This window comes from Phyllosticta capitalensis (genome assembly GCF_038381095.1).
Source record: "Phyllosticta capitalensis strain CBS 128856 chromosome Unknown BKA78scaffold_1, whole genome shotgun sequence".
Lineage (NCBI taxonomy): Eukaryota > Fungi > Ascomycota > Dothideomycetes > Botryosphaeriales > Phyllostictaceae > Phyllosticta > Phyllosticta capitalensis.
Window position 1 is genome coordinate 2,235,406 of NW_027117439.1, and position 25,532 is coordinate 2,260,937.

The 25,532-nt window shown below is 54.7% G+C and overlaps 11 protein-coding genes and 1 non-coding gene across 12 annotated transcripts; 7 read left to right on the plus strand and 5 right to left on the minus strand.

Moving 5' to 3' along the window:
- Positions 1-232: 232 nt before the first annotated feature.
- Positions 233-1,214, minus strand: BKA78DRAFT_13806 (uncharacterized protein). The gene is made up of 2 exons (XM_066882706.1): positions 410-1,214; positions 233-355 (listed from the first exon to the last, which is right to left on the minus strand). The coding sequence occupies exons 1-2, from the start codon at positions 906-908 to the stop codon at positions 318-320; spliced, it is 537 nt and encodes a 178-aa protein (XP_066749470.1). The 5' UTR covers positions 909-1,214; the 3' UTR covers positions 233-317.
- A 1,150-nt stretch (positions 1,215-2,364) lies between these two features.
- On the plus strand, positions 2,365-3,646 carry BKA78DRAFT_13880 (putative ras-like GTP-binding protein). The gene is made up of 2 exons (XM_066882719.1): positions 2,365-2,693; positions 2,800-3,646. Exons 1-2 carry the CDS (start codon positions 2,456-2,458, stop codon positions 3,492-3,494), a joined length of 933 nt encoding a protein of 310 aa, XP_066749471.1. The 5' UTR covers positions 2,365-2,455; the 3' UTR covers positions 3,495-3,646.
- Positions 3,647-4,620: 974 nt separating this feature from the next.
- Positions 4,621-5,279, minus strand: BKA78DRAFT_291427 (uncharacterized protein; the record flags this gene model as incomplete). Its single annotated transcript, XM_066885896.1, has 2 exons — positions 4,621-4,684; positions 4,747-5,279. 2 exons carry the CDS (start codon positions 5,277-5,279, stop codon positions 4,621-4,623), a joined length of 597 nt encoding a protein of 198 aa, XP_066749472.1.
- Positions 5,280-5,757: 478 nt separating this feature from the next.
- Positions 5,758-8,265, plus strand: BKA78DRAFT_376161 (FGGY family of carbohydrate kinase). The gene is made up of 3 exons (XM_066892818.1): positions 5,758-6,326; positions 6,382-6,954; positions 7,007-8,265. Exons 1-3 carry the CDS (start codon positions 6,114-6,116, stop codon positions 8,060-8,062), a joined length of 1,842 nt encoding a protein of 613 aa, XP_066749473.1. The 5' UTR covers positions 5,758-6,113; the 3' UTR covers positions 8,063-8,265.
- Positions 8,266-8,459: 194 nt separating this feature from the next.
- Positions 8,460-9,401, plus strand: BKA78DRAFT_329325 (mitochondrial genome maintenance MGM101-domain-containing protein; the record flags this gene model as incomplete). The annotated part of the gene is made up of 2 exons (XM_066889658.1): positions 8,460-8,567; positions 8,595-9,401. 2 exons carry the CDS (start codon positions 8,460-8,462, stop codon positions 9,399-9,401), a joined length of 915 nt encoding a protein of 304 aa, XP_066749474.1.
- A 911-nt stretch (positions 9,402-10,312) lies between these two features.
- On the minus strand, positions 10,313-11,498 carry BKA78DRAFT_348808 (TB2/DP1, HVA22 family-domain-containing protein; the record flags this gene model as incomplete). Its single annotated transcript, XM_066890693.1, has 2 exons — positions 10,313-11,360; positions 11,458-11,498. 2 exons carry the CDS (start codon positions 11,496-11,498, stop codon positions 10,313-10,315), a joined length of 1,089 nt encoding a protein of 362 aa, XP_066749475.1.
- An 894-nt stretch (positions 11,499-12,392) lies between these two features.
- BKA78DRAFT_329326 (NRDE protein-domain-containing protein) lies at positions 12,393-13,467 on the plus strand (the record flags this gene model as incomplete). The annotated part of the gene is made up of 2 exons (XM_066889659.1): positions 12,393-12,458; positions 12,511-13,467. The coding sequence occupies 2 exons, from the start codon at positions 12,393-12,395 to the stop codon at positions 13,465-13,467; spliced, it is 1,023 nt and encodes a 340-aa protein (XP_066749476.1).
- A 982-nt stretch (positions 13,468-14,449) lies between these two features.
- BKA78DRAFT_t7 lies at positions 14,450-14,594 on the plus strand. Its single transcript has one exon. It is a non-coding gene; the product is annotated as a tRNA-Gly (tRNA).
- Positions 14,595-14,756: 162 nt separating this feature from the next.
- Positions 14,757-15,975, minus strand: BKA78DRAFT_302779 (signal peptidase complex catalytic subunit sec11). The gene is made up of 2 exons (XM_066887477.1): positions 15,466-15,975; positions 14,757-15,373 (listed from the first exon to the last, which is right to left on the minus strand). The coding sequence occupies exons 1-2, from the start codon at positions 15,771-15,773 to the stop codon at positions 15,145-15,147; spliced, it is 537 nt and encodes a 178-aa protein (XP_066749477.1). The 5' UTR covers positions 15,774-15,975; the 3' UTR covers positions 14,757-15,144.
- Positions 15,976-16,108: 133 nt separating this feature from the next.
- BKA78DRAFT_302782 (clathrin-coated vesicle protein) lies at positions 16,109-18,976 on the minus strand. Its single transcript, XM_066887478.1, has 6 exons — positions 18,834-18,976; positions 18,521-18,644; positions 18,323-18,447; positions 17,993-18,273; positions 16,629-17,944; positions 16,109-16,576 (listed from the first exon to the last, which is right to left on the minus strand). Exons 1-6 carry the CDS (start codon positions 18,857-18,859, stop codon positions 16,412-16,414), a joined length of 2,037 nt encoding a protein of 678 aa, XP_066749478.1. The 5' UTR covers positions 18,860-18,976; the 3' UTR covers positions 16,109-16,411.
- A 131-nt stretch (positions 18,977-19,107) lies between these two features.
- BKA78DRAFT_302785 (uncharacterized protein) lies at positions 19,108-19,871 on the plus strand. The gene has a single exon (XM_066887479.1). The coding sequence runs from the start codon at positions 19,251-19,253 to the stop codon at positions 19,719-19,721; it is 471 nt and encodes a 156-aa protein (XP_066749479.1). The 5' UTR covers positions 19,108-19,250; the 3' UTR covers positions 19,722-19,871.
- A 246-nt stretch (positions 19,872-20,117) lies between these two features.
- BKA78DRAFT_302786 (uncharacterized protein) lies at positions 20,118-25,404 on the plus strand. Its single transcript, XM_066887480.1, has 2 exons — positions 20,118-24,139; positions 24,189-25,404. Exons 1-2 carry the CDS (start codon positions 20,297-20,299, stop codon positions 25,128-25,130), a joined length of 4,785 nt encoding a protein of 1,594 aa, XP_066749480.1. The 5' UTR covers positions 20,118-20,296; the 3' UTR covers positions 25,131-25,404.
- Positions 25,405-25,532: the final 128 nt, after the last annotated feature.

Consider the following 25,532-nt stretch of genomic DNA (forward strand, 5'->3'; position numbering starts at 1 on the left):
TTTGCTAAGCAATCCCGGCACCCACGACCCGACCAACGCGCCGATCCGGGTCGTTTCTTGGGCCCGTTTGCCCGAACGAGATAAAGAAGCCAGGACCGCTTCCTCGACATGATCCTCCAATACACCGAGCCTTTTGACTTCACTCATTATACACAGCAAATTTCTGTCACCTCTCCAAATAACGCGAATATAGGAATTCCCACCTCAAGTACAATGGGAGTATGAAGCCCTACAAAAGTTGGATGTAAATATTGAGTGCATCAACATGCCACAACTTTATCCACCGAACCTCGAGCTCTGTACCAACTTTCTCAAAATCACTCCTGTTGTTTCAAGCCATCTCTGCTCAAGGTCCCTTGAGACTATCGTCAGTAACGCCATTTTGAAAAAGAAGGTTGGTTTAACCTACGGATTACAATCCCAACTGCCAAGCATATCAAGAAAACGGCGTGCGAAATGAAGGTGAGGAGAAAGCGCCTCCGAACTTTTGGAGATGCCACCCACGCAAAAGATACAACGCAGCCCATCAGAGCAACAGGAATCGATGCTTGCACCAGGAAACATGTGGCCTTGAGGTCTGTCTCCAGCGGAAGTGCGAGGGAGACAATGAATACCACAGGCATATAGATAATGTGAAAGATGGTTGGGATGAGTAAAATCTGGTCCACTCGGTTGGTTTCAGGATTTCTGTCCGTAGGAGCCTCTTCTTGTTTGACGGGACCGGGCAGCGAAGCGGCGTGGAGAAACGACTTCTCATCCCCGGAGATAGGGCTTTCGAACGAGGGCATGTTGTCGTAAGAAGCCAGGAGAGGAGTTTCGTGCGAAACTGTATCGAAGTCGAATGTTTGAGCCTCCATGTCGAAAATGTACGGACTGGGGAGGTCCTTAGGAGCTGGTGGGTGGTCCATTTTGAAAGAACGTGATGCTGGAATGGCAAAACTCGAGATGGGCAAAAGTCGCACTTTAAAGGGGATCGTTGGAAAGGGGTTCTGTTGAAAGGGATTTTTCAAAAGAGATTTTTTCTTGCTGTTGGGGCGTTGATTTTGACCCTACCAGAATATCATCATGAGAAACGGATGGTGCAGTACCGTTGAACATCTCCTTCCAAGAAACAGAAGACGGCGAGAAGGTGAGATAGGACACCAACAATCCATCTCCTCAGCCCCTTGAATAGATGTTTTGCTCCAATAAAACAACCATATCCAGTGCATCTGACAAAGCTGAACGAATGTGGAATTCTGTTTCGCTGTAAGGATGAGCAGTGATGAAACCTTGGAACATTTTGCCGATAAATAATATGCGAGAGTCGATCTGGACCAGCCATTGATCTTTGCTCTTCTTGAATCCTGATTGCGCTTTGTAGTTTCCTCGCAGAAGATGGACCAACAAAAGATAGAGAAATTATCCATGGGCAAGGCACATACAAGTGACACCTATGAGCGATTTCAGCAACAGTTTGAGTGTGGCTCGAGCCATCGGATAGATTTCTGAGAAACAGTCGCACTGGTCATGTCTCCTGGATCATCTTAGTAGCAAGCCCTGGCGTAATACCCGCACAGTGAGACGCTGGCGCAGACTATTCTCCGCAGTGGTAAATTTGAGTACGGACTGCGAGTTTCTGGCAGCCTCGAACGTCAGCCTCACAATTCGGGATATTGAATTTTCAAGAGAGCGGTTGGGGAGACATGATGCGTGGCACAAGTGGTGCGAGACACAACAGCAGTCGGCTCGGCAACGCAGAGAGAGGCGTGACGTCTTTATGGTGTTGTGATTTTTGCGACAGGGATTTAAATTAAGCAGCCGACGCGGGACCGATGCGCCCGGACAGGCCCGACGGTGGCTCTGACTGTGGCTCTCACGCTTCCAGTAGTCAACTCGATATATCCATATAGAATTGCATGTATTTGCACCATGGCTAGCTCTAGCGTCGACGAAACGAGTCTCAGGCGGGTCGACGGCCACCCTCGGCCTGTTTTTGGCGTGTCTGAGGCGGGCGTGGACCAAGGCGACGGCGGCTGGGCTTGCCGTCCATGAGCACGCGCACCTCTCACTCTTCCTAGCTCGCTGTCAGATCGCACCACTATCCGTACCACTACTACTCCCACAACTCAACACCATTTCCCGCCGCCTTCGCTCGCTGCTAGACTCCAGTCGACGAGGCCATGCAGAGGTCGCCTATGGCTCTTGGACGTCTCCAGGCCCTTTCCTTCTGTCTTTTCTTGTCTTCGCCGTCGTCGTGAAAGTGCCGATCGTCGACCTAGCCTAGAGCACATCGCCCAACGCCGCACTTGCAGCACCAGGGAAAAGCCAGCGTCCCATCATCAGGTTCCCACCATCTTCTACGCTAATCCGGCCTTTGCCCCGACTCGTCTCACTCCCTCAAACTTCGCCGCCCCACGAAACAAAACTGCCCTCCAAACCCGTTTCTCTCCAGGTGCCGCAGAGCCCCCCGAACATGGCCGGCACCGACCTTGAGGCCAAGATTGTCGTCCTGGGCTCTCAAGGTGTCGGCAAAACAAGCTTGGTCCACCGTTACGTCAAGAACAACTTTGCAAACACCACCTCGACCGTCGGCGCCTCGTTCCTCACCAAGAAGGTTGTTGACATCGACACTTCGACCGTCGTGCGACTGCAGATATGGGACACGGCCGGCCAGGAGCGGTACCGCAGCATCTCCAAACTGTACTACCGGGGTACGTGCTCTACCCACTTGGACCCTGTATAGACAGACAGACCCTGCATCTTAGCGCCGCATGGCAGTCTCACTCCCCACGCCGTTTGCTGACTGTGTTCGCGTAGGAGCCAATGCCGCCGTTCTCTGCTACGATATTACAGACCCCAAGTCCTTTGAAGAAATGGGCCGCTGGCTGCTCGAGCTCAAGAACGTCCTCGGCGACGACATTATCCTGCATGTTGTTGGCACCAAATCTGACAAGGTCGCCGAGGATCCCACTCTGCGCAAAGTCCCATTCGAGCGTTGTATAGCCTACGTCGCCGAGAACTTGTACCCGCAACATCAGCTGCACGATAAGCCAACAACACCGATTCCGCGGAGCCTTTGGGGCGTCGCAAATGGCGGCAAGGACGACAGCGGCATGGCGAGCCCGCAGAGCAACCGCAGCAGTGGCTTCTGGGGCCAGGATATTGGCTGGGATTGCTGTCACGAAATCAGCGCCAAAGACGGCGAGGGCGTTGAGGAAGTCTTTCGCGTCATCACGCGCAAGTTGGTCGAGCAGCGCAACAAGGTCATGGAGCTCGAGATGCTGAGCTCGCGCGGAGTCACGCCAGGCCTCAACACCTACTCGAATCCGAACGGCTACTTCGAGTACACCAACGCCAATCCCAATGGAAGCTTCAGGGTTGGCATCGGCGACAAGCGAAGAAGCTGGCTTGGCTTCCCTTCCCCAGCTGTCGGTAATGGACAGAGCGCTGGTGCGGATGACATGTCTACAGACACTCAACGGCGAGAGAAGAAGAGCGGCAAGTGCTGTTGACCTTTTCCTAACCCTCTCTCATTTTCCAATGTCGATGTGCACAACCGGTCTGTTTTCGGAGTCTGGGGCTTCATTATCGTATGGCAGGCACCATCTTTTGTATTGCTTCAGACTGTCCTCGTTTCTGCCTTCAGCCCTCTTTCCTCTCCACCTTTTCTTTTGTTTCTAGTCTTTTTGGTCCATGATTTCAGATGTGTCAGTTCAAGCGCGGTACATGATTTGCAGACCTTGCTGTAGGGGCGTTTCGGTGGTCTTTTTTGTTGCTGTCGTTTTCACATCTTCCCCTGTTTCTTGTTACTGTTGATGTCTCTCCCTCTAATTCTGGAGTGCCTTTTTCTTTTGATCAGACAAGATTCGTTACTCGTAGTTGTACAGCGAGCCCTCGCAGTTGGACGTGCGTTCGCTGTGCTCTTCATAGCCATCATCAAAGATACCCCGTTGGATATCCGCCTTGCCCTCTGCTCCTGTTACGATTGATGTGAGCGAGTTATGTCACCTTGTCTTTCGTATAGGGAGTCTTCAAGAGCGCCCGTCATCCATGAACCCCGTCAGTATACCTAATCAAGCAGTATGGCTACGTGAGCATCTGACTGATCAAAAGTAGCAAAGCAGCGCCAGTCACAGCCGGGTTACCTACACCACTTGCTTGTGTATGTCTTCTTTGACTAAAAGAGGGATGGATGAGCAGATGGCCTCCGGAAAGTACTTCAAGAACAGTGGGCCCCAAATTTGTCATCACAGGTTTCTTCCACACAGTGATTTGCAAAAGAAATGGTGAATCCAAGGCGCTACGAGGTGTATGGATGCTCCTAGTGGCTATCCTTTTACAAGCTTAAACGTCCAAGTCTTTAGAGAGCAAGGCGCTTGATGACTCCCTGTGTACACATATGCTAATTTTCAACTCACTAAATGACGAATTCTGAGAACACAACTCCAAGGAGCATTCGAGCACACCACACCAAAGTTGCCATTTCTTTTGTAACCCACTGTGTCCAGGTCACCGGCTTGGAGTATTCGTTGCATTTTTGCGTGTAATCTTTTTCGCTTTGTTGAGATTTCTTCTCTACAGCTCTCCCTTTCTGGGTATATCCTTTCGAGGATAACCATGACATCAGGCCTACAAGTCCTACTCCTTTCCTCCGCCCGCGACAACCTGGAGAACCAAGAACAGCGCAATGGCCCACCAATACCTGTCAAGTGCATGTTAGCAACCGTCAAGCAAAAAAGACGCTGGAAACGGCAGATGACCCACTTTTGCAAAAACGTCTTCTGCGGCTCCTCCTGGCCAGCCACCTTGCCACTCTCGTCCAAAACGACGGGCTTGTTTAGCACAGGCGCAGGTCCCTTCTTCACGCGCTCAACACGCACATCGACCTCGTCTTCGGCCTCGTTTGTGCGCGGCACAGCGCCTAGACCAACGGTGAAGATGTCGGCGGCGTCGTGGGAAGCTGCGTGCAGCACCAGCGTCTTTTTATAGTAGGGACTCAAGGCGGCGGCAGAAGTAAGGATGCTGGAGGAGGACGACGACGATTTGGGCGAGAGACCGACGCGTACGAGCGAGGACAGGTCGGAGGGACTGGTGGGCGGTGTCCACGAGAGAAGGGCGGCGGACGCGTTGGCGGCGTTGTAGGAGAGCTTGGCCAAAGGTCGTGATTGCGCTTCTTTGCCTAGTGGCCAGGCGAGCAGGGTGAGGGTTGTCGTGTCCGTAGTGCTATCGGCGACAGCGACGGCGCTCAAGGCGACGATGAGGAGCAGGACAGCCTGGAGGAAGCGCACGGGCGCCATGGCTACTGATGCGGGAGCCATGCCGTGTCGGGTAGGGTTGCTCCTGTGGCCTGCTTCTGCTGCTGTTGATGCAGAACTGACGCGGTGCTGCTGCGATGCCGACGTTGTTGACGTTGATGTGAGGTGGCGAATGGATGGAACCGACGGCGGCGGCGGCGGGATGATGTTTTGCGGCCCACTTTGTGACGGGCGGCGGTAGGGCTGCGGTCGACGGCGGAGCCAAGTGCGCCGCTATGTTGTAGGTTGCAGCTTCAAGGCCTTAGTTTTTGCTGCCAATTCTTGGACACGTCGTCAAGCAAACTCGCCAGGTCAGAATGCCGCGCAGCTCCAAGTTGTGCAACGGCGTCGAGTCAAGGCAGACCGGGGCGAGGCCCAATGGCGGGTGGTGGCGGAGAGACCGGGGGCCAGTGGGTCCTGGACTAGACGAAAATCGCGACCATCGTGGGGAAAGCTCTGGTGTTTCCAGGCACTGCGCGGTGGGGATTGGCGCTGCTTGGCCTGGTCAATTGGATGGATCTCAGTTCTCCTCGCCAAAAAGCATTCCGAGCTGGTGCTGGTTACGACATCATGGCTTGGAGCTCCCCGGTCTTAAGCTCAGGGTGCCTGCCTGCTGCCCTCCTGCTCAACAAAAAGCTTCTTTGCAGCTCTTCCTCACGATATCTCGACTCTCCTCCCTTCAACCCCTCCTTGTGACACCTCTACAGACCCCTCAGCTTCAATTGACACACTGGCTTGTTCTTTCTTCCTTTTTTTGCTCCCATCTCTCATCCCAGCTGTCAATTCTCACCTTGACACCTGACTTCTACCCAATTCCATTGAAACACTACCGCCACCATGACCTCTCTTCCCTACAGGAAGCCTTCGAGGCAGCAGTCCCGCCAGCTCTCGACCGACCCTCACAATGAGCTCCGTCCCTTTGAGGACCACTACATTGGCATTGATGTGGGAACGGGCAGCGCCCGCGCCTGCATCATGAACGAGAAGGGTGACATTGTCGGCCTCGCCTCGGAGAACATTGGCCTCTGGCAGCCCCAGACCGGATACTACGTAAGTGAAGTCGAGCTCGAGCTTCACTTGTGAAAGCATGCTGACGTCACTTCAGGAGCAATCCACGACCGACATTTGGCGCTGCATTTGCTCGTCGATTCGTCGCGCCCTCGACCAGCACAACGTCGATGCCAGCACCGTCCGCGGCATTGGTTTCGACGCCACGTGCTCGCTCACCGTCTTCAATGGCGAGACAGACGAGCCCGTCTGCATCACTGGACCCAGCTTTGACAACAAGGACGGCAACGACCGCAATGTCGTTCTGTGGCTGGACCACCGTCCTGTCGACGAGACGGTCAAGATTAACAACACCAAGCACAACCTTCTCCGCTATGTTGGAGGCAAGATGTCCATTGAGATGGAAATTCCCAAGGTCTTGTGGCTCAAGAACAACATGCCGCCCGAGCTGTTCAAGAAGTGCAAGTTTTACGACTTGACGGATGCATTGACCCACATGGCCACGGGCGCCGAGACTCGCAGCTTCTGCAGCGTTGTCTGCAAGCAAGGTTTCGTGCCCGTTGGCGTTGACGGCAGTGTCAAGGGCTGGCAAGAAGACTTCCTCAAGGAGATTGGCTTGGAGGACCTCGTCGAGGACAACTTCAAGCGGATAGGAGGAGTCAACGGGGTGGTTAGCCTTCTCCAACTTCTACAGGATGAGAAAGTGGCTAATCAATTCACAGAACAACGAGTATTCAACCGCCGGCGAGATTGTCGGAACCCTTAGCGACCGCGCTGCCCAGGATATGGGTCTGCCAGCTGGCATCGCCGTCGGTAGCGGTGTCATTGACGCCTACGCCGGCTGGATCGGAACTGTCGGAGCCAAGGTCAGATTGGGTGCGGAAGAGCTCAACTCGGAGGCTCCCAAGAACGACGTTTCGCAGGCCTTTACTCGTCTCGCCGCCGTGGCCGGTACTTCGACTTGCCACTTGGCCATGTCCCGGGATCCAGTCTTCGTTCCCGGTGTGTGGGGACCTTACCGTGATGTCCTGCTGCCAGGCTATTGGATGGCCGAAGGTGGACAGAGCGCAACTGGCGAGCTCCTCAAATACGTCATTGAGACGCACCCGGCCTTCAATGAGGCCATGACGGTGGCGGAGACGTTCAACACCAACATTTACGAATACCTGAATGAGCACTTGCGCGAATTGGCTGAAAAGCACAATGCGCCCTCCATCAGCTGGCTTGGCCGTCACTTCTTCATGTACGGCGACTTTTTTGGAAACCGCTCTCCCATTGCCGACCCCAACATGAAGGGATCTATTGTTGGTCTCAGCAGTGACAAGTCGCTGGACGGCCTTGCGTTGTACTACCTTGGCACCCTGGAGTTTATCGCCCTCCAAACTCACCAGATTGTGACCACCATGAATGAGTGTGGACACCAGCTGTCGTCCATCTTCATGTCCGGCTCGCAGTGTCAGAACGACATTCTGATGCACCTCATCGCCACGGCTTGCGACATGCCGGTGCTGATTCCCCGCTACGTCCATGCCGCCGTCGTCCATGGCGCAGCCATGCTTGGTGCAAAGGCTGCCTCTGCGGACAAGGAGGGCAAGACGACGCCTCTGTGGGAAATCATGGACAAGTACAGCAAGCCTGGTAAGATGATCAAGCCGTCGACAAACGAGGGCGAGAAGAAGCTGCTGGCGGCCAAATATAAGGTCTTCCTGGAGCAGCTCGAGAACCAGCAGCGCTACAGGCAGCTGGTTGACGAGGCTGTCGCTGACTGGAAGGCTTGAATATAAGAAGCATGATCTTTCTTTACGACTTGAAGAATTGGGATATTTTGGCCCGCTTCTGAACATGAATATCACGGCGAAAGGGACCATCCATCTGCCTATTTTGGCATGCGCATGAAGAGTAGAATAGATGGTCCGACAAAACATCTCACTCGGTAGTTACGGTAATTAATGTTGTTCATGATGCTCTTTGTTTTGCAACCCTGATGGAAGACTTCCGTTCAACATGTCAATGAGGTCATCGCCGCGATAGCTAGCCGACAAGGAGATAAGATAAAAGTGTCTCGGAGCTTCCGCGCTTGGTCTGTGCCGCGGGAGCCCAAGCGTCTCAGGTTGCACTTCGCTCGAAACTTCAGACGCGAATCCTGGTCACCACCTTTCAACACCCAACCTCACAATGAGCTCCCCTTTTGCCCGGCAGGCCGCGTCTGGCCTTTGCAAGACCCTCCATACCCCACGAGTTTCTTCCTACCGCCTTGCCTCTGGCATCGCCAAGCGCAGCTATGTAAACGAATCCAGCCCGCGTCCTCAGTCCGCCACCACGAACACGACTCCAGCGCGTCGTGCTACGCCCAGTCCCGCCGGCACTTCCACTCCATACAAACCACAAAGACCGACGCCGACCCCAGCGCGGTCCAGCTACTCGAATAACACTTCCACTTCCACCTCCACCTCCAACGCTCCCGAAACACCCGCCACCAACGGAAATGGCAACGGCAACGGCGTGCCGCCCACGCGTTCCCTCGACGAAGGCCTCCTCGACAAGCCGCTCGACCTACCCCTACCCGCAGACAGCGAAGGCAGCGCCCAACCCGACTGGTCACGCAGCTTCCACGGGCTCTCAGCGACGCCGTTCAGCCCGGAAGCCGCGGCGGCGCTGCTGGAGCCCCTCAACCCGGACGACATTGAAATCAAACCCGACGGCATCGTCTACCTCCCCGAGATCAAGTACCGGCGCATCCTCAACCGGGCGTTTGGGCCGGGCGGGTGGGGCCTCGCGCCGCGCGGCGAGACCATTGTCACGCCCAAGCTCGTCACGCGCGAGTACGGGCTCGTCGCCGGCGGGCGCCTGGTCAGCGTCGCGCGCGGCGAGCAGCAGTACTTTGACCCGGACGGCATCCCCACGGCCACCGAGGGCTGCAAGAGCAACGCCCTCATGCGCTGCTGCAAGGACCTGGGCGTCGCCAGCGAGCTGTGGGACCCGCGCTTCATCCGCAAGTTCACCAAGGAACACGGCAAGAAGGTCTGGGCGGAACACGTCGTCACCAAGAAGAAGAAGCAGATCTGGCTGCGCAAGGACGACGAGCTGCCGTATCCGTTCAAGGAGAGCAAGTTTTGAGCCAGGCTACCTAGGATCGCGGAGGCGTGGCTGAACGTCTGTTTCGACGTCGTTTTGCGCTGTCTGGAAAAAAAAAAAAAAAAATGGCGGGGCAAATATTTCGCCTGGCCCAGCATCCACACTTGGCTACGGCTCTGTCTGGCAAAAGGAAAGGTTTGCGGTCCTTCCACATGGTTACATACCCGATGTGCCGTGCCGCATGAGCACAGCCAGCCGGCCGGCTGCCCCGTAAATGATTTTGGCCGTCGTCGACATTACACGGAAGGATCTAGAGCAAAAGCAGGAGGACAAAAAAGAAGAAGTGTTGAGTTCATGTGTAGTCAGGGAGTGCATGAGGCACGCGCAAACAAGATACCAAAGAATCCCATCTCTTTCCTCAAATCAACTCAGGCCATTGCAATCAACAACAGAAGGTGCAACAGAGGTAGGTCATTCGTTTCGTGATTGGCTACCTAGATACGTGCGGTGCGTGGTGCAAGTTGCGGGCTTTCTCATTGATGATAGGGTTTTCCTCCTCTTGTCCTGAATCGCTTCAGTTCAGTAGTGCTCCCCATTCTGCCTGGTGATGAACAGGGCAGACGTCGCCGACGGCAACCGACGACGCACACATTTCTATGCGTACGTGGGCGAGGCGCGCGAAATGAGGGATACTGCGAGTGCCTCCTGCTCTTATTGGGGTTGTCCGTCCTCACCCCTGATCCTCCCACCCCCTTGTGACGCCGTGAATCCAGACAATGTACCACGCCACGAGGAACAGCCAGCCGACCAATCGACCCGGTTTGGTCTACGTGTCATTCGAGACCCTACAACATCATTCCCGTCCGTACATTCCCAAAAAAGCCAGACCAAAACCGTATTTGCGCCATTGTCGTGAAAAATGTGGGGATTCAGTGCGTGCAGCAGCTTCATCATCAGTATGCCAGGTCGTTACCGCTCGACCTGGCCCGGTCATCGCGCGAGCGCGAGCGCTCCCTGCTGGTCGATCCGCTGTCGTGTCCCTGGGGGCTTCCAGCGCCGGCACCGCTGCCGCCCCACTGCCACGGCATCCATCCGCCACTCGCGGTCCGCTGGCCCATCTTATTTCCGTGCTGTTGTCCGTGGTGGTGGTCCTCGCCCAGCGCCTCGTCGTACTCGACGCGATCAAACTCCAGCTCGCTCTTGCTCTTGGACAGGAAGCCCTCGCCGCTCTCGCGGAACTCGCCCGGCGTCCGGTTCTCGCTGCTGCTGCGCGTCGACGACAGGTGGTCGGCCTCGCGGTCAAACGCCTGCATCAGCATGCGCAGCTGATCCTTCCTAGAGGATATGTATGACAGGCGCTCCTCGGGCGAGCTGCGCGACACCTCCTCGGGGATCAACGCTTCGGGCCCTTCGCCGCGTGCGCCGCCGCCGCTGCCAGTCTTTTGCCATGCCGCGGCGCCCTGCAAGGCGCCCGCAACCAGTCCGTAGAAGTCGCCGGCCGGGGCAGCAAGCCCTTGGCCCGCGGCGGGCAGGTTGAAGCGGGAGAAGAGGTTCTGGGCGTAGGATCCGGCAGCGGCACCTGCGGCGCCGGCGCGCGATGGAGGCGGGGTGGGCTCGCGGGGCGGCAGGCCGAGCACGTTGACCTTGAGGAACTCGATGGCCTGCTTGAGGTAGTTGAAGCCGGCGCGCTTGGCATTGTCGTGGGCCTCGCTGATGAAGCGGTCGATCTCGGCCTCATGCTCCGCCAGGAACGGGTGCACGTATGTGGTGTAGAGGTGCGGCGCGCCCGCGGCACCTGGAGCAACGAGATAGCAGTAGGCGCCGAATCGTAGCCAGGCATAAAATGGAAGCCAGTCAACGGCCCAGCCTACGTAGGCCTCGGCTGTTTGGCCGATGGTGAAGACGACCCAGTACATGAGCCATGGCGTCAGTTGGGCAGGGTCGCGCGTCCGCAAGGCCTTGTAGGAGGCGAAGATGGGAAAGAGGGTAGATACTCCCGTGCTATTTGGCGGGACTTGTCAGCAGTGTATTGACTCAACGAATCTGAGGCATGGGGTTGAGCCGATTAGGACCATGAGGGGCAGGGAGCGGGACGTACGTGAGGAGATTGGGGAAGATGTCGAATATTCCAAAAAACATGATTGCGAAATGCCTCACGACGATGGGCGGGAGGTGTCGGGAAGAAGGAAAGGAAAGAGGTGGAGAGGCGGAGGAGTGGGAGGAGAAGTAGACAAAGACTGAGTGCCTGAAGGCTACCTACCCTACCTGAGCCTGAGGTGACGATTGTGCCGCTCCAAAGAGTCCGGGCAGTCGATCTGCGCCCCGCCGCCGCGGACCCCCCGGTTCACCGCCCGCTTGCAGCTTCGGCACGGGGCGTGATTGCTGATAGCTCGATAAGAACCATCAACTGCGTCACCCGCAACACACCCGGAGCCCGTGGTAGAAGCAATTCATGTCGTCCATGGGCCTGACAACTTCCTGAATTCAACTCCATCCCCTCCGCCTGATGTTCTGTGCTACTCTTACTCCCATCCTCCCAGTCAGCCGATGCTAGGCGCATGTCTCAACAGGGATAGCGTGCCTGCCACGCCCATGTATTTTTGGTTCCATAACGGCAACCAGACGCTCTCTGCGACAATGTCGCCTGCGGCTCTTTCTCTCCACTGGTACTTGACGACTCCAGAACGACCCAGTCACTCGTCACTCAACCACACGAGCTTATGTGGCACCACGATATACGTCTTGCAAACTGGAGCTGCACGCCGACATCCCGCAGCTGCTGCTAAAAAGCCCGAGGTGCTTCCACGTCACGAGCGATGCCAACCTTGAACTGCCATTTGCCTTCCACTCCGGTGCCTACTTACATATTGCGAGGCGCTCATGTGAGGTCTGCCCACGACGCCGCTTGTTCTCCTTTATAATCCTCACGGCTTGATCATTTTTGGCGCCATAGTTTTAACTTCACTCCTCACCGCCTTTGGTCACCAGGCACACTTGCTCTACACCACCGACTGCGTCGGTTCCCATGCCGTAATGTGTATCGCCATTGTGACAACCGCACACCCAGACTACCCCTTTATTCTACTCAACAACCGCGACGTACATATGCTCATTCCTGTCCCCCTCGAGTCCCATATCTGACATATCACAGGAGTACCTTCGCCGCCCCACGGCTCCGGCCCAGTGGTGGGCGCCTCCACATGACCACGTCCTAGGGGGCTACGACTTGCACCGCCCCGTCCACGGCACCTGGTTGGGAATCACCCGCCAAGGCCGCCTGGCCTGCCTCACCAACTTCCGCGAGGAGGGCGTTGTCATTTGCGAGGAGAAGAGCCGCGGCGCCATCCCGAATGCGTGGTTGAAGCTTGCCCCCAACTCGACCGAATCTACTGCCGATTTTGCCCAGCGCTTAGTCGATGAAGAGCAGGTCAAGGGCGTCGGTGGCTTCAGTCTGCTGTACGGTCGTCTGCAAGACGTGGTCTCCAAGCACGATGACAACGACGGCCATCATGCCAACGGCGTATCCAGCAATGGCGTAAAAGACCGCAAAGGCCTCGCCATTCTCTCCAACCGTACGCCCGACGTCCACGGGCTGATCTGGGTCGCCGGCTCACCGGGCGAGACGCACGCCCTCAGCAACTCGCACTACGGCGACAATTCATGGCCAAAGATTGTTCGCGGCGAAGAAGCCACCGCGGCCGCCGTCGCTGCCAGCGTCGCTGCGGGCGAGACGCGGGACCAGCTACTCGAGCGCCTATTCGGAGTTCTGAGCACTGACAGTCTGCCCAAGCACCAGCACGGCGAAAGCTGGGAGGTCTATCTGCGCCAGCTGCGCAACAGCATCTTCATCCCCGACATTGGCCGCGAGGGCGACGGCACCGTGGCCAAGCCCACTGACGAGATTTCATTTTCAAAGAACGGCAATGAGACGGCTGATGCTAACGTTCCCACCAGCGGAATCTACGGAACCCAGCGACAGTCACTCGTCCTTGTTGATCGCGATGGCCGCGTGACGTTTGTTGAAAGATCTTTGTTTGATGCCGAGGGTAGGCCCATTGGAAGGGGCAAAGGAGACCAGAAGTTCGAGTTTCAGATTGAGGATTGGTGATGCTGATGTTCGGGGTCAATTAGCATGGCGTTGGGGAGCAGAGGCATTCTCGGTGAGAGCTCTTGAAGCATACGGTTCAATACAGCAAAGCATGCGTATTGAGTCGTGTTTTTCGTTTGGTCACAGCAATTGGATTCCCAGTGTCCGCCTGCTGTGGTCGCTTGTCTCGCGGGACTATCAATATGTATGTACGTAGCCTTCTTGCCGCCCTGCTTGCCACGTCCAGAGTTGTACAGATGTGCAATGCAGCAAGCTGCACATCGGGCTCCGGCAGGGGGCAAAGGCATGCCGGCACTCTTCTCCCACCAATATCTTCGAATTACGATCCACTATCAAAAAATCAAATTTGCACCATGTCCCCTCTCCATTTCCCAAGGGAGCTTTGCGACGCTTGGCTGCCCCCGCCGGTAACAAACCAATGCCGACTGAGTCCGTATGCCATAACAGATGCCCGCCGCCCCCTGTCCCTCCTTATCTGAATGGATGGGTATTTACGGAAAGCTGTACGCGGCCATCCGGCCCCGGTCTGTAGCCGAGCTGCTCGCTGCCTGCTGTCGTCACATTATTCCCCACCGTTGACAACTCAGCTCACCGCTTGTTCGAAGGTCTCGTTGTTACTGTCATTCAGTCAGTCACTGAGCTGGTGGCGGCCAGTCGGTAGGAACAAGCGTGGTTTTGCGGGTCGCCGGAACAATTTGAGCATGTTCCACCTCACTCGTACATCGATATACGAGTGAGGTGTCTGTAGGCAAAGGCACAGTGGCCCAGTACTTGTAGCGTCAAATTATCCTGGTTTCCTGGAAGACGATCCACACCTACATGTAGGCTACGCCGCCGTGATCCAAGTGTACTTTTCCCAACTCAGAAAGACGCCAAAACTCTCATCTCCCAGTCCCACCTTCCTCCTGCACCTTCCCAGACGCTGCTCTTTCCCACCCACATATCAACCTACTACGGCAAGTCCCCTCCATCACAAAAACAAGCGGGAGTGGCCTAGTGGTTAAGGCGCTGCTTTCCCACCTATCCACACGGAATCAAGCAGAAACCGCGAGGTAAGTCATACCTTCCTACTTGAGAAGGACCAGGCAGTTACTAATACGGACACAGTTCGAATCTTGCCTCCCGCATTCCATTCCTTTTGCTCTTTTGCTCCTTATGCTCGCTTGGGTTGGTCTCTTTGAGGAGGTTGACGTCTTTTTGGTGAAGTGAGGAGACAGACGAACAGTCTGTTGGCTCTTGCCGGTTGTTAATTTGTTTGAAAATAGAGACTGGACACAGAAGAGGGAGGTCAGGGGTACATTTGAGGTAAATATTCATATCAGCAAGTGAACAGAGCGAATGGGTTGCCAAGGAGGACTGAATGTATGAATTGTTACTTTTCCATTGTTTTCGTAGGCACAGCACATGCTGGAGGGATGTCCTTCGGTGCTCATGAGAACCTGTCCGATCATCCGTTTGCCCTTTGATCCAATGCGTACGGAGAAGAAGCTAAATGGTTTCGTTACCGCCTCGGTCTAATGCAAGATAATGGCATGAATCCTTTTGGACTTTTCGGCCTCGTACACCGTGTGGAGTTTTTTCACAGCCGGCCCTCGCCATTTTCGGAGCCATCCATCGTGCTGCAACTTTTGCTTGCCCGCAATTCTAGCTCCCCGTCTCCCATGCTTTCTAAGAAAACTACTCCCTCTGCAGCACGACCGTCAAGCCCATCAAGCCCAGCATGACCGTCTTCAACCACGGGTACTCGCTGAGCAGGATCGTCACGTAGCCGACCCACGGGATGAAGCCGAAGACGCTGCCGATGACGTCCTTTTCGCGGTTCAGGAAGGATTGGCCGCGTGCGTAGAGCTCCGTGTCGTCGGCGACGTTGTTGTCGCCTTTGGTGAGCAGACGGAGGGGGTTTGGTCTGCGAGGGTGTTAGCCCATGCTTCTGTTTTGCTCCTTGGCCTCGCTCAAGAAGAAAGCCCCTCGAACGTTGCCGGAAACCAGAAAACTCACCCTCCCCCAAACCTCCTCACAACACGATGCACAATCGGGATGTCCTTGCCGCGCACGTTGTACACCACCACCTCGCCAATCCTCGTGTCCATGGCCCGATTCCACAAGAAAAGCAAGTCGCCGCGCTGGAAAGCCGGTTCCATGCTGCCCGACAGCACCACCACGATCGGCGACGGCGAGTTGGTCGCGACGGACAGTCCTTTCCAGAGCATGAAGGCCGTGCTCAGGACAAGCGCGAAGTTGAGGATTTGTGCGGCAATTTGCCGCGGTTGGAGCGAGCCCAGAGGCCCGAGCAGGTCGTTGAGCATGGCGGCGCGAGTGTGTCTGGCGGTCTTGCAGTTGATTGAGGCGTTTGGCGCGCGTTCGGAGACTTTGGAAAGGGAATTTGACGGGATGCGTGGGCGTCGCGTTTTGTGAGAGAGCGGACGGCGTGGCCAGCCAGACAGGCTTGTTCGCGATTCGTGTGTTGTCTTTGTTCGGCCAGCGCGGCCGTAGAGTTATAGTCGTGATGAAGCCAGGTGGTGTTGACAAGGGTAGCTCGGTACGAACGGACGTGCGCGCAGTTCAGCGCGCCGCTGGGTCCCGCCAAGAGTTACCCTGAAGCGTAGCACCATTTGAATAGTGGACTTGGGCAAGCACAATATCAAGCAAATAACTCACTTTTGAATTACTCGACGCTCTACAGTACAATCTCCAGCTCCAGTAGCCGCAATACACCGCTCCAAGCCAAGCAAGACCAAAAGAGCGCAACTGACATAAATCCATGTTTGACGTCATTCCCATAGTGGCCCTCATTATCAATGCAAAGGTATCTTCTTTTACACCTTCCCTGCCCAACGTCTACCCACGTACTGAAAGAATTAAAACTTCTCAGGAGACCAGGAGAGCGTCGCTTCAAAACCAGGCAAAGAAGCGACATTCACCAGGCGTTGAGAATCAAAAATCATTACTCGGAGCCCGGGTTGCGGAAGTTGGCAACAAGGTTCGTGTATTGATGCGTCAACTCCAACACATGCTGTGGGAGGCTCGTTCCCTGAATGATGCTCCGGACTTTCAAGGTTCCCTCCTCTTCAATGAGTCTACGAATCATGAAGAGCAATGACGGGGAGAACTGTTGCTTTCATCAGTAAAGGTTCGCCGTAAATTTTGATTGCTCGTCTTACCTCCGAATACCACCTGTACTGCCAGCAAACTAGGCGGATGAGAGCCCCGAGCATCAATCTTACGTTGCCCTGCGACTCGTACAACTTCAGCAGGCCGCGCATGGCCTTTGGAGAGAATTTGATGTTGAGGCAAGCCTGGTATGCTTCCATGGCCTCATCATCATGATGCAGTCTCTCGGCGAGCTCACCGAGAATCTCCCACTCCTCTGGGTTCTTCTTGTACAGCAACTGTTGCTGCCGGTACTGCGCCATCTCCGTCCTCCAGATGGTGTAAACGCGCAAGTCCTCATAGAGAACCATGAAGAGGTTGTCAAGCCAGCGCTCGCAGAGACGCTTGTTGTGGAATTGCGTGTATTGGTTGTGAGAAGGATCCGGTTCGTCGCTTCCGGCCTTGACTTCTTCTGACGCAACGGTGTTCGAGGGCTTCTCCAACGAATCTCCGGCATCGTTTGCGTCATTCTTTTCCTCTCCATCTGTTGTAGACTCTCCATTCTCACCATCACCGTGTCCATTGGTCTGCGGGCTTGGTGAGCGTATCGCACTCGTGCTGGCATTCCGGCTTGGGGTTTGCTGCGGCGGTTGCTGCGCCACGGTCTGCTTCTCATGCCGATATTCTTCTTCCATAACGAAGACTTGACTTCTTATCCTCAGCAATTGGTCCCATCCAATCTTTTTCGTGATCTTGGTAAGAAGCATATAAGCCTTCAAAAAGGTTCCCCTAAAACCTGCGGCGTGAAGCTTCTTGAGTGTCGGGTGGACAGCATCGACATCATTGGGACCAGTACTGTCATCAATCTCGTCACATACGCTCTCGGGCATGAGAGGCAAGTTGATCTTGAACGGCTCTGGTATGCGTGGGGCATCCTTGTCTTGGTAGGTGAACATGGGACAGGAGTTGAGAGTCAGAAGCGCGAGATCCCATTGCTCCAGGCTGACATAGATCTCGGCCAATCTGGCCCAGGTGCTGAATTCACTTGGCGCAGAAACGACGCTTCTCTTGGCAATCTCTAGTGCCATATCCGCACGTCCTTTCTTGTTGAGGAAATCGGCCTGGCAGTCGAGGAGGGAATAGTCCATTGGAAGTTCCTGGATAGCATCGTGCAACAATTGGACAGCCTTGACTTCTTCGTCGGCCGAAATGTAGACTCGGGCGAGAAGTGATGAGATTTCCGGGTCTCGGGAGCGAAGCTTTTCGAACAAGTTGATTCCAGAGGCATAGCGGCCGGAGGTGTGAATGTAGTTGAGGAGTCCAGTGGTCAAGTGATTCGAGACGAGGTTGGGTACTTGAATTTCTGGATCGGAGCCAAGCTGCCAACCTGGAATGTATTAGAGGGGTAGTGCGAGCAAGTGGGACAGGGGCCAACCATTGAAGAAGAGCCGCTCGGCAGAGTCCAAAAATTTGTGCTCGGCCTCAGTACTGGTGATGGGGTTGAATCTCCTGACCCCGATGATCTTCTTGATCTGATCGCCGGAGCCATCGTCGGCGTACGAGTATGCCCGCAGCACGCTGCAGAGGTAAGTCTCGAGCCACAACTCGTCCGACGCAACGCGCTTCTCTCCCCGTTCGTCAATGCAGTAGCTTTCTACCGTTCCGGGAATGGCTACCTGGACGCGCATGTCCAGCCGTGAAAAGGCATTATAGCAGCTTGTTCCGTCAGCTAGAATCCGTGTTGACCTTACGAGTGCCGCTTTACCAGTATAATCCAGAGACGACCTTGTGGGTTTTGTCGTTCGGTGTGTATGTCAGAGTGTTTATGTAGGCTGCTAAACTTGCGGACGAGGAGGCATCGACGCCAGAAATGTGGTGATATACTCCAGTCTAGTGGTGTGTGTTAGCCCGGCTGCCTAACCATGGTGCGGATTGTGCCTGATGGGAACGTCAGTCGACGCACCTTGTTTGTCGACCCTTTTTGCTGTTTGACCAGGTGTACCAGGTCAGGAGGACCCAATTCGCGCAGGGTCTGCAAGCTTTCTGTACGGAGATCGACAACGGACTGTATGTCGTCTTCGTAGATTCTGAGAGAAGACACGTCAGCATGTCAGCAGCGATTGAGACAATCAAATGACTTTGGTATTGGTGACAGAAAAGATTAAGAAGCTCTTAAAGGATAAGGAGCCTCTAGTGACAATGGGATCCATTGCATGCGCGGGATTGGCCAGAGGGCGGGGGTTGCAAAGCTGGCCAGTAAATAGGACTTGACCTACTCGGGGACTGCTGGTTGAGGAACCATGACTGTATGGGAGAAGAGTGCGCTTGAAGCTTGCTATTCCAGCAGCATCAATTGGCGGCGAGTGCGGGTAGACTGGAGGAGATGGAGAGAAGGACGCGGGACGTCCAGGCGCATTGCTGTTGAAGGTCGCAGCGCAGCTCCATCGTCCACGGTGACCTGGGGGTGTGCACGGACCAACGCCGACGCGGAGCGCCGGGCGCGCATCCCTCCAGCCCAGTAGGTCCACTCGACACGTCCACTACGCCAACTCCACATCCAGCCGTTGGTTTGGATCGTGGGCGCCCACCATGGCAAGTCTCCCCTCTTACAGCGCGCGCGCATCTTTCACTGACATGAGACGCGATGCAGTCCAACTTCAAGGCGCTCAACATTGAATCCGACATCGAGTCTGATGATGAAATCGACAACACCAAGGAAATACAGATTGAGGAAGCTCTCAAGCTATACCAGACCGCCCTCAAATACCACGCTGAGGGACCTCGCTCTTTCAAGCAAGCTGCGGAAGCTTACAAGGCCCTCTTCGAATCAGAAATCTTCAAGTACACCGAATCGCTGTCCGAGTTCCGTCGCAGTGCGCTCCATGGCGACCCAGATTTCGACCTGTTGTTCCAAGAGGACGTCGATGCCGGCCCAGTCCAGGCAGCAGGTGGCGCAGACTCGGCGCCCAACACACTCCCCCAAATACTTCATCTCTCGTACAAAAATCACGGCCAGTTCTTGTTGGAAGCGCTCCACCATGAGCTCGGCACCTCTCAATTGTCGTCCTCAACCAGCGACCCGTTACAAATGTTCGCAGAAGCTTTGGATAAAGATGATACGGATCTGGACCTGTGGTCGCGGGCCGCGTCAGTGGCTGCGCTAGCTGGCAGCAGCAGGATAACAAGGTTCTGCTTAGAAGCTGTTCTCGAAGGCGACGACGAAGGCCTGGACAGCATCATGAGACTCCCCGGGCTGGAGGAAGGATTTGCAGGACAGCAACTTCGAGAGTTAGTCGAAAAATTAAAAGATGACCTGTCTCTCGCCCTGGCTCCTCTGTCCGATTTGCGGCGCAAAAAGCTATCGGCTGCAATTAAGAAGCGCCTCGCGCCGCTGACATTTGCTCCACTACCGGCCGAAGTGCAACTACGCAAAAGACTGCAAGACGCCTTTGATAGCCCTCCTTCCCAAGTCGCCTTGACTCCAGTCTCACCCACCTGGGCTCACGTCGGCGATGCCATTTTGACCGAATTTCTCCAAGAGCTCCAGCAGCGGACAGATGCGGGACCAGGTGCGTTGGTCGTCCTTAAACTTCCACGGGAACCTGTCCGTGAATCTGCTGCTGTCGGCCCCGAGGATTCCAACCAATCTGGAGCCAACTCGGATCAAAATCACAATGCAGATGATCAAGTTGCGGACGGCCAGCCTCAGGCAGAAGCCTCGAGGAATGGAGACAGCGAGATGAAAGATGCTGAGGACGACGCACAAATTTCGAAACCGGATGCAGCTACAAACGGCGACGGCGCCGCGACCGAGCAATCTGAGAGGCCAGGCGCGCCTTCTAGAAAAAGGTCGACAGACTCTGCTGGTCTCGCTGAAACAGCTGATGGTGGTCGAGTGAGGAGCAAGAGAATCCGGGCACGCGAATCCGTGGGCGATGGGGTGCTTGGCACTGCTCCTGACCTCTCGAACCAGCAGTATGATTCTGAAAACCATCATCATGAACAAGCGGATGACTGGCTCTTTGAGATTACTGGCGAAATTCTGGGAAAACTTGGAGTTAACGGCCTAGGCTCTCCAAAGAAACTGCGGGACTTGCTACGAAACCAAAACGAATTACGAGAACCTCGCGACAACAAGCTTGATACTGCCGCCAGAGACCTTTACACGATCCTTCAGGACTGTACACCTCAAGCGGCGACCGTCCTCACAAGCGGAGAGTCTGTGGACTTGCTCGGTGGCGCTTCTCGCGAAGCAGGTCTTAATGCTTTCCTTGGCTACACAAAATCCCCAGGCTCGCAGGCTGCAACCGGACCACTTCTTGTTGACGAGGGTCTTTTGGAGTGGTCACAAGCATCTGAGACTGGTCGTCCAGTCAAGGAATTGCTTTGGTCATGGTTGCAGGCCATGATGAGATCTGGTGGGTTACAGACCAGGGGGGAAGAGGTAGATGGCAGATCCAGCTATCTGCGTTACCATTGGTCAGAGGACCTGAAAAGGATCATTGTCCAAGCAATCGTTAACGCCGACGATCTCGTTTATCAAAGACTATCTGAGGAAGCTGAAAGACTCGATTCGAGACTTCTACAAGTCCAGGCTTCCGGGGAAGCGCTGGAGCTCAATGAGGAAGAGGCGTCTCTTATCGAAATGATTCAATCAGTCTTTGAACTGCACCTCGATATTTATTCTCTGATTAAGCATCCGACATCGAGCGTGGACATTTCAACACAAACTTTACAACGAGAGCGATTGGAGAGGTGGGTTTTGCTTGCGCGGCAAGCCATAGCCTACCGCTCCGCCTGCAAGAACGACTCCGCCATCGACGAACTGGACTTCCGGCACCTCTGGGCGTCCATATTCCATCTCAGCGGATCGGAAGACGCATCTCAGGATTACGTCGTCGCATGTATCGAGGAGTTGAAAACGATTGCCGGCCTCATGCACAACCCAGTGGTTCATGTGCAAAACAACGCCATCATGCCTGAACTTTCAGTCGAGGCTGCGGAGCGTGAGCTGACCAAAATCAACATGAAAGACACCTTCATGAAGGTATTTCAACAAGATGAGAGTGATCCAGTCACTGTCATCGAAAGTTTAGAGCCGATTTTGGAATCCACATGCCAGGAGAGGCAACGAGACAACCAGCGGACAAGCAAAACCGAAATCGCAGACAGCCAAGACGATCTTGACGAGCCATCGCAAGAGTCCGAAAAGGGTGATGAAGGCCAGCAAGTGGTCGCACAAGCTAGACCCGGTCCTTTGCAGGCAATGATTCAATTCGTCTCCAACGCAAACGTATCATTGCGTCTTTCGTTGTGGCAGCGTCTCAGGCAGGCATATGATGCTATTGACTATCCACCCAAGGTCGTTTCGTGCTACCTGCGTAGCGTCGAGATACTTGTAGAGGACATGAAGAGCTCGTCTTACACCGAAGATCCGCCTGAACAAAGATCAGCCGAGTTGCTCAAGTGGCTTCGCATCATTGATGAAATCTTTGTCAAGATCCTCAAAAATTTCGGCGTGGAGAATGTCTTTGAGTGCATAGACGACAGCCACATGCAATCGTCCTTGAATGCCATTAGCGAATTGCTCTGGCTTCTAAGCACGACCAACATCCACGAGGACCATATCCGCATGGGTCAGCTGAGTCAACCCACCTTTGAAGGCCGTCCTAGTCCTGTACATCATACCGTAATCGCCAAGCTGCACGAGATTCAGGTCCGAGGCTGGATACTCCAATTGCTGCTCCTTGACGACGCAATGAAGCACAACGCAGAGTTGTTCCCGAATCCGAGCGAGGACAAGTTTGAGTACCTCCGTCACCTCCACTACGATTTTGGAATCCGTGGATTCTGCGCTGCCTCAAACAAGCTTCTACTCCGGGTGATGAAAGATCAACTTTTGCGTTGGTTCAAAGACAATGAAATTGCGGACGTGGAGACAAGAGACACGGTGATTTGTCAGGTCCTCTTCGACTTGTACAACCTGTTCCTCTTTACAAACCCGGCGGAAAAGGTCGATCATCCCAGCGAGTATGACCCCATGGATCAGAAGACGGCGTTGAAGCTACTCGACTTTGTCATGTACCAGACGCGCAAAGTCAGCCTCAAAGATTTGCACAAGACGCAACTTGGGACATCAATTGACGTGGTCCATGGGCATCTTGCTCGAACCAAGCCTGCAGGTGCGGAGGATCTTGCCTTGAACAGGTTGAAGTACATGTCGTTCATCAAGTCGCCTATAAGGGCGACTGACTTGTACCGCTGCGTCAGAGGAATTGGAAACATTTCCGCAAAACCAATTCCTTCCAAGAATGCTCGAATCGCGTCTAAGGGGTGGCACTTTCTCATGGGCAGTCTTGCACTGAATCGTTTTCGATCGCAGAATCAGAAGCGGCAGGCTCCCGTACCCACAGAGGACCTCAATATTGCGTCGGCCTTTTTCGTGCAAGATTTGGAGTATGACTCGGAACGCTGGGAGACTTGGTACCTGCAAGCGCTCTCGTACGACTACCAGATCGACGAGATGGTTTCTTGGTCCGCCGAAAAGGTCAACAAAAACGACCCTGAGCTGATACAACACCAAAGGGCAGCGATTCACTGCTACACAATGGCAGTTGCCACAGCTATGCGAAACGCCGATTCTTCAGAGGAAACTCAGAGCAAGTTGGCACAGCTCTTTGCCGACTTTGGCATGAGAATCTACTCATCTTCGAGAGATCCATTTCACATGCAAGCATTCACATTCAAAGAGAATGAGAACAGATTCTACAGTAAACAGACCGTCGTGAGGGAGGCGCCATTCACGCCCTTGTATTTCCCCGCGGTTTGGAAATTTGCTGCAGGGCTGTTCAAAAGGGCGATCAATCGCAGGTCCGATCATTGGCTGAACTACTACATGCTGGGCAAATGCCTTTGGAAGATGCACAAGATGGACCCTTGGTCGCCGTCTGGTACCACTTCACAAGAGGTTCTAGACGCGTTTGTGCACGCCATAGAGGAGCTTCCAGAGAAAAAGGGCTCTAGGGATGCAATCCTCGAACCACACTACAAGCTGTTGTCGGTACTTCATAAAATGGTCCATATGTCAACAAGGACACCAAATCAGGCAATGGAGCATCTCCAGGCTACGCACTATGCGAGGCAGATCCCTGCGCCGACCTCTGACGCTGAGGAAGTCGGTGATCGTGAGGACTGGGATGACTACTGTTTGAGGGTGTTGAAGATTCTTCGACAGGCCGACAAATCCAACTGGCATCACAGAATGACCGCAAGGGCTGCCCACATACAGTATGGCACGCCATCGCCTGGAGATTCGTTCATGCCTGCCCTGGCCGCGAAGAATGAGCTCACGCAGCAAATATTCACAAAGACAATGCAGCTCATAGTCTGGAAGCCCGAGTTCGAGCGCCTAGGTCGTCACTTTGTCTACACTACGCGCTACACGACATTCTTCATCCAATTACTCGCTGAGACGAATGATAGATCGGGGATGGAAGCATTAGCTAAGAGGGTGCGGCGGAAGAATCACGAGTTCTATGAGCATGCTAAGCTTTGGCAGCACTTGTGCCAAACTTATCTCAAGGCAAGTAATCTCTATGACGAATCAGAATAACTTCTAACCATTCCTTCAGATGCTTCGCAAAGCGGGCAGGGTCCCTGAAGGTCACGAAGATGCCGTCTTCAAGGCGATCAACCATGAAGAATGGGTCAAGTGGGCTGGCAAATTGGAAGTATGGTGCAAAGCACCTGAAAACAAATCGCCTACTCTTGAAGTTCTTGCAGAGGCCATTGAGCTCCGGCGCACGAATAACAGCCTGATGAAAGCAACGCTCATCGACGACTTGATCGGCGACACGTACGCTCTACTGTATCAACAAGCGCTCCCGCAACTCATGGCCGAGCCTGGTCCGACCTCCAATTCTGAATCATCAGCGCAACCTGCCGCTGCTGCTCAGGCAGCTCCCGAGCGCTCCAACATGATGTCCATGCATAACATTATGAACATGGACGGGGCGGCTGACCAACCCCAGCAGCAAGGACAGAACCCGGCGTTCCAGATTATCAACATGCAGTCCTCAGCCCAGGGTCAGCCCACTCCATCGGATCCTCCCGCTGCCGCAGCTCCTAAAGCTCGATCTAAGGGCGTCGGACGGCGGGAGCTTATGCGCAAAGCTGAAGCCGCTGTCTCGCGACCTGTTGCGGCTCCCTCGACAACTCCATCGACCACCACCGTCCCGATTCGTGAGGCATCGACGCCAAAGGCGCCGCTGCCCTCTGGTGGTGGTCAAGGCGGAGGAGCTGATGACGCGTTAAAGGTCAAAGAGGAGCCAGAGGCTGAAGGCGAAACCGAGGGCCAAGACGAACAACAAGAAGCCGCACAGGAGACAGCGGAAGAAGGAACGCAAGAGGAAACAGAGACAGGCACCGGCGCGGCAGAACCCAGCGCTCCGGGTAGTGTGCACGACAGCGCAGATGATGAGAGCGAGTTGAGTGATTTGGATGATGATATCGAGGAGCCAGAGGATGAGAACATGGAGGGGTTTGCCAAATACAATGGGGCTGGTACTGGCTGATCCGGCCGCTGGCGAGAAGGAAGAGGCTTTGACGCCGGAATCGCGAGCAGAGTAAAGACGGAAATGGGGAGTTACGATGAAGTGTTGGAAGTATTCGGGATTCACTTTCGTGGTCTGTGGCATACTGCCGGCGTTAGGCGCTGTCATCGGTCTATAGCATGCATACCACGGCTGGGACGGCGGGCTGTATTCTTGTCTCTGGTGTAAAGGCTTCGTGGGTCTAAATAATTCTTTCCTGTTACTTTTCAACATGTGAGACTCCTTGACGTAAAAACATGATCACTGCATTTGTCTCTGTTTTGCTTAATAGGCGAAGGCCTGTTTCCAGATTCTCAACTTCAGAAAAACTGCGCTAAGGGGACTTATGATCAATTGTGAGACGATACTATCCGGGTCATAACT

Excerpts from the sequence above, each read along its gene's own strand:
- BKA78DRAFT_302785 (XM_066887479.1), top strand. The coding sequence starts at position 19,251 with ATGATGAAATCGACAACACCAAGGAAATACAGATTGAGGAAGCTCTCA.
- BKA78DRAFT_376161 (XM_066892818.1), top strand. The coding sequence starts at position 6,114 with ATGACCTCTCTTCCCTACAGGAAGCCTTCGAGGCAGCAGTCCCGCCAG. Across the intron at positions 6,327-6,381 it reads AGCCCCAGACCGGATACTAC|GAGCAATCCACGACCGACAT; the intron begins GTAAGTGAAGTC and ends ACGTCACTTCAG. Across the intron at positions 6,955-7,006 it reads TAGGAGGAGTCAACGGGGTG|AACAACGAGTATTCAACCGC; the intron begins GTTAGCCTTCTC and ends ATCAATTCACAG.
- BKA78DRAFT_302779 (XM_066887477.1), bottom strand. The coding sequence starts at position 15,773 with ATGCTCAACGACCTGCTCGGGCCTCTGGGCTCGCTCCAACCGCGGCAA. Across the intron at positions 15,374-15,465 it reads GTGAGGAGGTTTGGGGGAGG|ACCAAACCCCCTCCGTCTGC; the intron begins GTGAGTTTTCTG and ends ACACCCTCGCAG.
- BKA78DRAFT_302786 (XM_066887480.1), top strand. The coding sequence starts at position 20,297 with ATGAAAGATGCTGAGGACGACGCACAAATTTCGAAACCGGATGCAGCT. Across the intron at positions 24,140-24,188 it reads TGTGCCAAACTTATCTCAAG|ATGCTTCGCAAAGCGGGCAG; the intron begins GCAAGTAATCTC and ends CCATTCCTTCAG.
- BKA78DRAFT_13880 (XM_066882719.1), top strand. The coding sequence starts at position 2,456 with ATGGCCGGCACCGACCTTGAGGCCAAGATTGTCGTCCTGGGCTCTCAA. Across the intron at positions 2,694-2,799 it reads CTCCAAACTGTACTACCGGG|GAGCCAATGCCGCCGTTCTC; the intron begins GTACGTGCTCTA and ends GTGTTCGCGTAG.
- BKA78DRAFT_302782 (XM_066887478.1), bottom strand. The coding sequence starts at position 18,859 with ATGGTTCCTCAACCAGCAGTCCCCGA. Across the intron at positions 18,274-18,322 it reads GTCGTCTCTGGATTATACTG|CTGCTATAATGCCTTTTCAC; the intron begins GTAAAGCGGCAC and ends TGACGGAACAAG. Across the intron at positions 16,577-16,628 it reads AGTACAGGTGGTATTCGGAG|TTCTCCCCGTCATTGCTCTT; the intron begins GTAAGACGAGCA and ends TGAAAGCAACAG.
- BKA78DRAFT_13806 (XM_066882706.1), bottom strand. The coding sequence starts at position 908 with ATGGACCACCCACCAGCTCCTAAGGACCTCCCCAGTCCGTACATTTTC. Across the intron at positions 356-409 it reads GGCAGTTGGGATTGTAATCC|GGACCTTGAGCAGAGATGGC; the intron begins GTAGGTTAAACC and ends GATAGTCTCAAG.